General features: G+C 60.0%; 1 protein-coding gene across 1 annotated transcript; it reads left to right on the top strand.

Moving 5' to 3' along the window:
- On the top strand, nucleotides 1-5,257 carry VWA1 (von Willebrand factor A domain containing 1). Its single transcript, XM_061383079.1, has 4 exons — nucleotides 1-162; nucleotides 1,247-1,804; nucleotides 3,455-3,733; nucleotides 3,844-5,257. Exons 1-4 carry the CDS (start codon nucleotides 96-98, stop codon nucleotides 4,179-4,181), a joined length of 1,242 nt encoding a protein of 413 aa, XP_061239063.1. The 5' UTR covers nucleotides 1-95; the 3' UTR covers nucleotides 4,182-5,257.
- The last annotated feature ends 5,597 nt before the right edge of the window (nucleotides 5,258-10,854 follow it).

The raw sequence follows: 10,854 nt of genomic DNA, 5'->3' as shown, positions 1-10,854 counted from the left end.
GGGGCCCGGGTCCGACCCGCGCGGCCGCGCGCCCCACAGCCCAGGAGCGAGCGAAAGACCAGTGCAGGGAGAACGCTGCCGTCCCGTCGCGCGCGATGCTGCCCTGGACGGTGATCGGCCTGGCCCTGAGCCTGCGGCTGGCGCGGAGCGGCGCGGAACGTGGTGAGTGAGACGGGCGGCTGGGTCAGGCTCGGCTCTCTGTGCCCGTCCACCCTCTGATGTCCGCGCTGAGCCACGCTCTCCTTCCGCTGCTGTGGGGCCGGGGCGGCTGGCAGGGGACCCCACCCACGTGAGGCGCAGGCCCCGCCGGCAACTCGGCGGGATTTTAGGGCCTGATCGGGGAAGTGGGCGGTGCCAATCGGAGAGACTTGTTCCTGCCTCAGTTTTCCCTTTGCTTGGAATGACCCTTAGACGAAGGATGGTAAGAGGGTTGGTGTCGTTCAACTAGGTTGAGGGAAACTGAGGCCCCTAGGCTAGTACCAGGCCCGAGACACCCCAGGCCGCTGTCTGCTCGTGACCTAGGGGCCCATCTGCTCCCTGGGGAGCGGAGAGCAAGGCGTAGTCGCCTGAGGGATGATCGGGCCCTCAGGCTGCTGCAGCAGGTAACCTGCTTCCTGGGTCCGGACACAGCCGAGGATGGGGCCCAGGCAGGGATGACATCATCTGTAAGTGGGGTCAGGACTCCAACCCAGACTTCTGGACTGTGGGAGAGGCTGCAGTCAGTGCTCTGTCTTCCCCCTGCCTCCTCCTCTGTCCTCAGTCTCCCCAGCTGTCGAATGCCTCCACCCCACCCCCCACCGGTTGCCTTACCTGGAGGGTGAGCTGTGTAGACTACTTCTAGGAAGCCAGGCCCCTGTGGCCCAGACGTATCCACCCACCACTCCTGGGGGCGGGGCCGGACACTGAGCTCCAGCCCGCCTAGATTCCGCTGAAGACAGGGAGGGGTGGGGGCTTGGAGGGGTCAGTTTTCCTTTGCAGTTGAGACAGGAGCCCACAGGGACCCCCTGGTATGTGGCCAGGGTGTAGAACTGGAATTGCTGAGGGTTTGGACCTCCTGTTGGCTTTACTGCCTCTCTCCCCCAGGGGTGCCATCCCAGGACCTTTGAGGTGTAGCTGAGCTGGCCTGGGCTTCCTTGGGTAAAGGCGAGTGCCAGCTTAGGGAAATTTCAGGCCCTGGGGGTTCTGCCCTGGGTGTGGGGCTGTCTGGGGGCCACCATCAGGGGCTGAACCCTCCCCTCTTTCCCAGGCCTTCCGGCATCTGCCCTTCAGGGGGACCTGCTGTTTCTGTTGGACAGTTCAGCCAGCGTGTCTCATTATGAGTTTAACCGAGTTCGGGAGTTTTTGGGGCGGCTGGCGGCCCTGCTGCCCGTGGGTCCTGGGGCCCTGCGTGCCAGCCTGGTGCACGTGGGCAGCCGACCACACACCGAGTTCCCCTTCGGCCAGCACAGCTCAGGCTCAGCCGTCCAGGATGCCATACGGGCTGCAGCCCAGCGCATGGGCGACACCAACACTGGCCTGGCACTGGCATACGCCAAGGAGCAACTGTTTGCCAAGGCGGCAGGGGCCCGGCCAGGAGTGCCCAAGGTGCTGGTGTGGGTGACAGACGGCGGCTCCAGCGACCCCGTGGGGCCCCCCATGCAGGAGCTGAAGGACCTGGGGGTCACCGTCTTCATCGTCAGCACTGGTCGGGGCAACCTCCTGGAGCTGTCTGCTGCCGCTTCGGCCCCCGCTGAGAAACACCTGCATTTTGTGGATGTGGACGACCTGCACATCATCACCCAGGCACTGAGGGGCTCCATCCTCGGTAGGTGGGAGGGGGCCTGGGGAACCCCAGCTGGGAATTCGGGAAGAGGGCTGGGAAGACTCCAGGAGGAACTCACATGCCTGGAGGGAGCAGAGGCCAGGGCTGCACACCCGGCTTCTCCAGGGACACATTCCAACTGGTCACCACAGGGGTCCCACCACCTGGGCTGAGGTGGGACAGAGGACAGGTCTGAGGAAACACCTTCAGGTGAGGCTCCCTACTGGAGAGTGGGGGGTTTGGTGAGGGCTGAGGGACCCGCGGGCTGGATCTGAGCAGATGTGTCTTGTGGCTATGTGGAGAGGTAGAGAAGGAGGTTTCAAGCCTGAGAGCTCTGCACATGTACCCACCATGCCTGGAGGAAGGGGGAGGGCCAGGGCAGGAAGGGCAGAGAGTGCCCCCAACCAGAGCTGGGTCCCTTCTTTCCCCAGGGGAAGGGGGTTTGAGCAAGACTGCACTGCTGGGGATTGCTGGAAAGGAGGCTGGGCCTGGGAGAGCCTGCTGCAGGGGCTAGCAGCTCCCCACGGACTTTCTTCTGGATCCCTCTGACCCAGCTAGGGAGAGGGACAGGGAGGAGAGAGAGGTGGAGTTAAAGGGCCTGGTCACTGGCAGGGTTTGCTGTAGCCACTGCAAAATGCCAACAACCCCAGGGTCTTCCTGAATTTTGGCCTGCAGTTAATCATCCACCTGAAACCGAAAGGAGTTGGTCTGTGGGTTGGAGGGAGGTAGAGGGTCTTTCTGAAGATCTGCTCCAGGGCACCTGGCCCTGGTGGCCCATGGGTCAGCTGCTGGGGCTGAGCCTGAAGGGGACAGCAGGAGAAAGGGCAAGCAGCTGGACAGGAAAAGCCCAGGGCTGCAGGGCAGTGAGGCAGTAGGGTGGCTCTCCTGGGATTGGGGGCAGGGTCTGTGTGTGGCGATGGGCAAGGGGAGTGCCAGCCAGGCAGCTGGGCACCCAGCGTTCACAGCATCGGGTCCTGACTTAACCCTATGTAGACATCTGTTAGCCTCACCCACCTGCCAGGTCACTGAGATGACCCTCTGGGGCTTGGCATCAAAGCTCAGGAGTAACGTTTGGGGGTCCCACCCTAGAGTTCCCCCACCACACTCTCCTCCAGGTCCAGCTGCCCTTGGGCTTGTCACATCTCTCCTACCCCTCAGGACATTCTCCAGTAGCCTGTCATCTCCTGGCTGAACTGTGGGCCCCTTTTCTTTGACTCTCCAGAGCAGAACTGATCCTTGACCCCGTGCTGGTCACTCGTGCTGCCCGGAGTGGTGGGGAGGGCATCCTCTGACATCATTTTGAACCCTGCCACCCTTGAGTGCCCTTTGTCTAGCCCACTGAGTGGTGGGTGGGAAGTGGCCCGCTATGGTTTGGAGCTGAGGTGGGGAGGGAAGCTCCTGAAGCGGCCGAAGGCAGGGGGGTGGAGGCGGGGTGGGGGGGTGGGGGGGGGGTGCCGCTGGTTGCACTCACGTCCTTCCTCCAGCCTGGCGCCAGCTCGCTTTGGCAGATCCTTAGCATCTGGTAGGCGTGGCCGAGGCTAGCCTTGCTCCCGGCGCTCCTGCTCCAAGGCTCTGGGAGTCTACCCCGAGTCAGCAGTCAGAGACCCGCGCGAGAAGCCACCTTTGTCCTCTGACCCTCTGCACCCCACTCAGATGCGATGTGGCCACAGCAGCTCCATGCCTCCGAGGTTACGTCCAGCGGCTTCCGCCTGGCCTGGCCGTCCCTACTGACGGCAGACTCAGGCTATTACGTGTTGGAACTGGCGCCCAGCACGGATCCGGGGGCCGCGCGCCGTCAGCAGCTGCCAGGGAACGCCACGGGCTGGGCCTGGACCGGTCTGGACTCAGACACGGACTACGACGTAGCCCTGGTGCCGGAGTCCAACGTGCGGCTCTTAAGATCACAGCACCTACGGGTGCGCACGCTGCCAGGTGAGGCGGGGCACAGGGCCGGGTGGGCTGGGGGTACGGGTCCGGCTGGGCGCCGCGGCCCCCTCCCGCTCACGGGCACTTCTCGCACCCTCACCCCCACGCCCGCGCAGAGGAGACCGGGCCGGAGCTCATCGTCGTCTCGCACACCAGGCCGCGCAGCTTGCGCGTGAGCTGGGCCCCGGCGCTTGGCCCGGACGCCGCGCTCGGTTACCACGTGCAGGTCGGGCCCCTGCGGGGCGGGGCGGCGCAGAGCGTGGAGGTGCCCGCGGGCGAGAACAGCACCACGCTTCAGGGCCTGGCGCCCGGCACCGCCTACCTGGTGACCGTGACCGCAGCCTTCCGCTCGGGCCGCGAGAGGGCGCTGTCAGCTAAGGCCTGCACGCCCGAAGGCGAGCGCAGCCGTGCCCCGCGTCCCCAGCCGCAGAGGACTGGGGGCCGGGAACCGTGAGCCGGTCGCGCCCGCGCACCCGAGGGCCCCCTTCTCCCGATCCCGGTGGGTCTTGACCCGGGGATGGGATGCTGACCGGCCTTAGGCCCGCGGGACCCCCGCGCAGGAGCGCGCCCCGCCTCGGCGTCCGCCCTCCAGGACGCAGCCTCGCCTCACCTTCCGCCGTAGCTATGGCAGCAGCGCGTGCCGTTGCGACTCCCTCCCCTGCCCGGTCCAGACCTGGGCACTCGGTGGTGTCCTTTGGACAGGATTTAGCGGGGAGATGGACAAGGCGTCAGGGGGCCCGTTGAGAACATCAGACTCCAGATGGCTCTGGACCCAGGGCCACAGGGCGCCTGGGCAGCCGGGCCTCCCACTTGTGTTAGAGGCCAGCACGTCTGGTGGCAAAGGCTGGCATCTGTTTGAGGGAGCTTGGCCCAGATGGCCGTTCTGAGTTCCCACCAGCCACTCGGGTCCAGGGTGGGAAGGGAAGGAGCTGGCTCTGGCCAGGTCCCAAAGTTTTCCGGGAGGGGATAGGGTCAGGAAAAGGGGCGGGGAAGTGCTGGCAGTAGATCCTGTGGTTAACAGCTGGGTGGCTGGAGAGGCAGTCTTCACTGGCATGCTCAGCTGGCTTGGGGGCAGTGCTTTGCTTGCTGGGAACAGTGGCCCTGCCTTCCTACCCAGAACCCTCCTGGGCCCAGCCACAGCCTCTGGGACCCAGGTGGCACCTTTTGGGAAGAATTCGACAAGAGCCTGGCATTCAGGACCCTGGATACCGGAGAGCCTGTTCCTGCAGGGCCCCAAGGCTGGCACTTGCAGAGGGTTTTCCCTGTGCTGGGTGGAGGGCCTCTGTGCTGGGGCAGGGACAGGCAAGGTGCCTCTGGGTGCTGCACCCCAGCCGTCCCTGCAGTGTCCACCTCCTGTCACTCCTTACTGTGCTGGGGCCACCGGACAAGTCCCAAGGGCGGGCAGTGCTGCTGCCACGTGGCCCCACAGGCACCTCCTCCACACCTGTGCTGACTCAGTGCTCACTTTTCATCTTCCCCACTAATGACCCAGCCTTTAAAATAAAATACAATAAATCAGATGTAAACTCAGCCCTGCAGTCTCCTGAGAGTGCTTTCAGTTCAGTTCATTTCAGTTCAGTCGCTTAGTCGTGTCCGACTCTTTTCGACCCCATGAATCGCAGCACGCCAGGCCTCCCTGTCCATCACCAACGCCCGGAGTTCACTCAGACTCACGTCCATCGAGTCAGTGATGCCATCCAGCCATCTCATCCTCTGTCGTCCCCTTCTCCTCCTGCCCCCAGTCCCTCCCAGCATCAGGGTCTTTTCCAATGAGTCAACTCTTCACGTGAGGTGGCCAAAGCATTGGAGTTTCAGCTTCAGCATCAGTCCTTCCAATGATCACCCAGGGCTGATCTCCTTTAGGATGGACTGGTTGGATCTCCTTGCAGTCCAAGGGACTCTCAAGAGTCTTCTCCAACACCACAGTTCAAAAGCATCAATTCTTCGGCACTCAGCTTTCTTCACAGTCCAACTCTCACATCCATACATGACCACTGGAAAAACCATAGCCTTGACGAGACGGACCTTTGTTGGCAAAGTAATGTCTCTGCTTTTCAATATGCTATCTAGGTTGGTCATAACTTTCCTTCCAAGGAGGAAGTGTCTTTTAATTTCTTGGCTGCAGTCAACATCTGCAGTGATTTTGGAGCTCAAAAAAAATAAAGTCTGACATTGTTTCCACTGTTTCCCCATCTATTTCCCATGAAGTGATGGGACGAGATGCCATGATCTTTGTTTTCTGAATGTTGAGCTTTAAGCCAACTTTTTCACTCTCCTCTTTCACTTTCATCAAGAGGCTCTTTAGTTCCTCTTCACTTTCTGCCATAAGGGTGGTGTCATCTGCATATCTGAGGTTTTTGATATTTCTCCTGGCAATCTTGATTCCAGCTTGTGCTTCTTCCAGCCCAGCGTTTCTCATGATGTACTCTGCGTATAAGTTAAATAAGCAGGGTGACAATATACAGCCTTGACATACTCCTTTTCCTATTTGGAACCAGTCTGTTGTTCCATGTCCAATTCTAACTGTTGCTTCCTGACCTGCATATAGGTTTCTCAAGAGGCAGGTCAGGTGGTCTGGTATTCCCATTTCTTTCAGAATTTTCCACAGTTTATTGTGATCCACACAGTCAAAGGCTTTGGCATAGTCAATAAAGCAGAAATAGATGTTTTTCTGGAACTCTCTTGCTTTTTTGATGATCCAGCAGATGTTGGCAATTTGATCTCTGGTTCCTCTGCCTTTTTTAAAAGCTTTACTCCTTGTCAAAACACACCAGCCCTGTGAAAGGTTTCAAGTAAAATAAAGGGCTCTGGTAGGAAAGGCTGGTACCCCACCTGGTGCTGGGGTGAAGGGGGAGCCGTCCCTTCCCAGCACTGGGTCGCAGGCCACTGTGGCCCTTCTGTGCACCTCCTCTTCAGAGAGCCCAGGCCCTGATTCTTTTGCTGAGACCCCCACCTCTGTTGGCACGGCTACTCCCTTGGCTTCAGTTTGGCTATGCTGCCCCCTGCTAATGGGAAGGAGAACCCCTAATCCAAGCAACTGCAGGCCTGAGAGGTGGTCTTGGGGCCCCAGATGGCAGCTCAGTCCACCTGGCCTGGTGAGTATATTGGGGACGGGGGGTGGCTTCTAGCAATCTAATCTGCCACCATTTTCCCAAACACCTACCTCTGAGCATCCCATGGCGCCCACCCAGGCACCCAGCGCCTACACTACCCACCAGTTCAGTGTGCTTGGTGTTCCTGTGCCCTGCCACCACACACACACACTGCCTGTGTGAGCAGGGTGGGGAGCAGGGCTCAGGTGGTGAATTAACCCCAAGGCAGATGATAGTGCCTGTCCAGGCCCGGCTTGAGGGGCCTACTGGATAGATGTTGTTTCTCCTCCATGTCCCCCCATCCCCTTGAGGCAGGCCCAGGGAAACCTGGCACTGTGGCCTGTGCCACTGAAGGTTTCTGCTTGCATCCTGATTGGTGCTCAGTGGTCAGCTGAGGATCAGAGGCTCCTGTGATCTTAGCAGGAGATGGCTGGTGAGCAGCTCACCTATGGCTGGTGAACCTGAACATCAGGGTCCCAAGGTCCCAGACAGCACTGACCAGGGCCTGGACCCCTCCCCTGGCCTGAACCTGGGCCTGATCCACCCCTGAGGGGCAGGATTTCCCCTGTGGAGGCCTGAGTTCCCCATCCCGATCCCTGGGTGCTCTGCAGGTGCCAGCCCACTAGGCACCCAGAGAGGGCCTCCTTCCATGCTGCACCCACAAGCCCAGCTTGCAGCGCACTGCACAGGCGACAGGAGAAAAGTCCCGAGTGCTGATGGGCGGTTTCCCAGTGGTTCAGTCACACATTAAAGACGAGTGGTGAGCCCCTTCTCCCAAAACATCCTTCCATCCCTGAGAGAGGGCAAAGCAGCTGGAAGATGCAACCCTACTCCCTGCCTCGCCTCATCTCTGCTGGACACTGAGGCCCAGAGAGAGGAGCCCCAGGTCATCTCCAGGCCTAGGAATGCCTCTCTTGGAAGCCCTCGTCTTGAAAGTGCGGCCTTTGCATCATCCCAGGCAGTTCTCAAAGGTCTTAGAGTCCAGGCTGCATCTGGAAAGTCTCCAGGAAATAGCTTCGTCTCGACCCCACCCCTTCCCTCCACCTCCCCTGACTCGCAAGCCCTGGCTCCATGGTCCACTCTGGGTCAGGCCCAAGCTGAGGCCTGCAGGAACTTACACGTGCCACTTCCCAAGGCAACCCCGAGCATCCCCGCACACCTGAAAGTCATGGGCTGGCCCCACAGGGCCAGGTCCATGCAGCAAGAGTGGGCTGGGCTGGGGAGGAGCTGCTGCTTGGGTGGGGAGAACCCTCGAACAGAGGCTCCTCTAGTGGTGCTGGGTAGGCACGATTCTCACTCACGGGTGACTGCTGCTCCCTAATTTGCAAGGATTTCCTGTGTGGGGTCTTCGCTGCAGCCAGAACTTGCCTGACGGCAGGGGTTTGTGAGAGCCAGGTAATGGACAAAGGCCATCTGTGAGGAGGCTGGATGGCCACTGGGTTTGGATCTAGGTCTCCGGGAGGTGGACGTCCAGGAGTGGGTGGTAGGGCTGGCGGTGTCTCCCTGGAGCAGGAGCTATTTCCATGGCAGCAGTAATAAACTCTGTGGAGCCAGGGCCGGAAGCCCAGCCGCCCTGAGAGACGTGTGAGTCCTCATAGCCTCCTGCTGGGGTGAGGGGGCAGTTCAGGAAGCTAGAGGGCGACAGCTGTGTGTCTGTGCTTTTTTCCTGGGATGAAAAATTTTTTTCAAAGTCCATTAAAACAAAAATGTCAGTGGAAGTCGTAGCTCTCCCTAGAGGTGAGTGTGGTAAGGTGGGGACCCTCTGGGAGACCCCACCCCACAGGTTCCAGCCCTTGGGTGGGAGGCAGACGCAGCCCCAGCAACTCAGTAGCTAGGGTGAGGTGTGCTTTTGGCTGACAGCAGTGGGCAGGGGGCTCTAGGGACAGCCCCCTTCTCAAGGAGGGAGAGAGGCTGAGGTTTCCCAGGCAGGACCACGTGGGGCGAATGCGACCCCTGCTCACTAACCAGGAATTAAAATCCCTGGCACTCATCACTCACATTTCAGAAGTGTCAGGGAACACACCCACAACAAATTATGTCATCCTAGCCACAGACACGCGAGCCTGGCAGGAAGGAAAGTCCCCACCACCACCGTTCCCCCCAGCTGTGTGCGCAAGCCAGCAGCTTGCCTGAGCCCATGACAGCAGTGTCCACAGGAGCTGAGGCCTTGGCCATTCCACTCTGGTGCCACACAGCACATGGGGTGCTGCCCAGAGGAGGGGGGTGAGAGCCACAAGCTTCTCAACTCACTGTATGCCCAGGGTCCCAGCCAGCTCCCATCTCCCTCCTTCCTCTGCTCCAGGGCCAGCCCCTGCTGGATGAGAGGGCACTCGAGGCCAAGCTGGGTGGCTCTTCCTCCGAGAATCACTCCCGCAGGCGCCACTCACCACCCCCCCCTAGATGATGCTGGGGCTCCGTCAGTGCCACCGGGCTTGAAAGCTTGCTTCCAAGTTCTGTCCAGATCATGCAGCTGACCCTGCTCTTCTGGGAAGGAGCAGGCCAGCCAGTGCTCATGGCATGTCTCCTGGCCTCAGCAGAGTGGGCAGGAAGCTGTGTGCCTGTGCTGAAGGCCCCCCAACCCTCCATGCTTCTGGGGATGGCCTGGCTCTACTGACCTCTGTTGGATGAGCCTGTCGGTCCAGCTGTGGGGTGGGGGGCAGATGGGGCATGGCTCCACAGGGGAGAGGACAGTGTCAGAGCATCTGAGTAGGTGGCCACTCACCAAGGGCAAACGGTGCAGGAAGACGAGGCTGGGGGCAGAGAGCTTAGGCTTGGCCCCAGGACCCTCTCCAGACCTGAACCCAAGACAGCCCGTCTGAGGGCTCGGTGCTCGGCTCTTGTTCACCCCAGAGTCAGAAGGAGGGGCTGCATGGGCCAGAGATCCCAGCACTGCTTTGGTGGGTGGAGTGGGGACCAGCATCCAGGGGCCCAGCCCTGGGGGCTCAGGCCCAGGAGGGCCCAACTGAGCAGCTCTTCTTTCATGGGGGCTGGGGCCTGCCAGGCTGGGGGCAGGCGTGGGGCGTGCATGTGCAGGGGTCCTAGAGACTGAACTAGCAGCACGTCTTTTGGAACCTGGGGGGAGAGACCAGGAGCCAGACAGGCCTGGCTGGATGACAGGGAGAGACCAGCCCCTGCAGGCCCAACTGTCCTAGCTAGGAGAACAAGCCAGAGGAGTGAGGGCCGGGGCCGCCAAGTTTAAGTGGACAGGGGGCTTCTGTCCCTGGGAGATGCCAGGCAGCTGGCGCTGGGAAGCCCTGGGGCCTGACAGGAAGGCTCCAGCTCCCCAGAGGTCTGGCCAGATGCACAGACTCGGAAGCCACGCCTGCTATGCAGGCTTTGGGGGCAGAGTCCTCTGCTCTGGGCCTGTGTGGGGCCCACTCTGCTTCTGCTGGCCTGGGCTCTCGGGGACAGCAATGTCCCCCTTCTCTGACTCAAGGTCAGGCTGGAGGCCAAGTTGCACCTTTAATTTCTTCAGTCTCTCCAGGTCTTCAAAGCTGGAAGACTCCCTCGGGGGTTGGGAGGGGGGAAGCCACAGGGAGCAGGGTGTTGGGGGAATCCCACCAGCAAAACAGCACAGCTTGGCAGCTGAGTGCCCTGAGTTTGTCAACTAAACATGAATGCAGACGGAGGGGACATATGTATACTTACCGCTGATTCACATGGTATGGCGGAAACCAACACAGCGTTGTAAAGCAATTATCCTCCAGTTTAAAAAAAAATGAACACATCAGGTGGAAGGTGTCATCCTAATTTCCCTATTAACTTAGTGTCTTTAGCAAAGTTGTGTCTACTTCCAGCCTAAGACTTTAAGTGACAAACACAAGTGGACTGATGTTCTGTGTGGTCCACTGGAAATCAGAAAGTGTCAGCAGTACTACTCTGATGAGGGAAACTGGAGGGAAGCAGTTTCTTCGCTCCAAGAGAGGGCGTGCAACCACCTAAATCTTAAGATAGCAACCAACGCTTTCTGTTTTTTAATTAAGCCAAGTTAAGGAAAACTGACTTTTTTGTGAAGCTGACTTTACATTTTTTTAA

Source organism: Bos javanicus, chromosome 16 (assembly GCF_032452875.1).
Source record: "Bos javanicus breed banteng chromosome 16, ARS-OSU_banteng_1.0, whole genome shotgun sequence".
NCBI lineage: Eukaryota > Metazoa > Chordata > Mammalia > Artiodactyla > Bovidae > Bos > Bos javanicus.
Note: the sequence above shows the minus strand (reverse complement) of the source record. Positions and strands in the feature narration are given on the sequence as shown.

Bases quoted from the DNA above. Each gene is read 5' to 3' on its own strand.
- VWA1 (XM_061383079.1), top strand. From the start codon at position 96: ATGCTGCCCTGGACGGTGATCGGCCTGGCCCTGAGCCTGCGGCTGGCG. The intron at 1,805-3,454 runs GTAGGTGGGAGG...CACCCCACTCAG, and splicing joins ACTGAGGGGCTCCATCCTCG to ATGCGATGTGGCCACAGCAG. The intron at 3,734-3,843 runs GTGAGGCGGGGC...ACGCCCGCGCAG, and splicing joins ACGGGTGCGCACGCTGCCAG to AGGAGACCGGGCCGGAGCTC.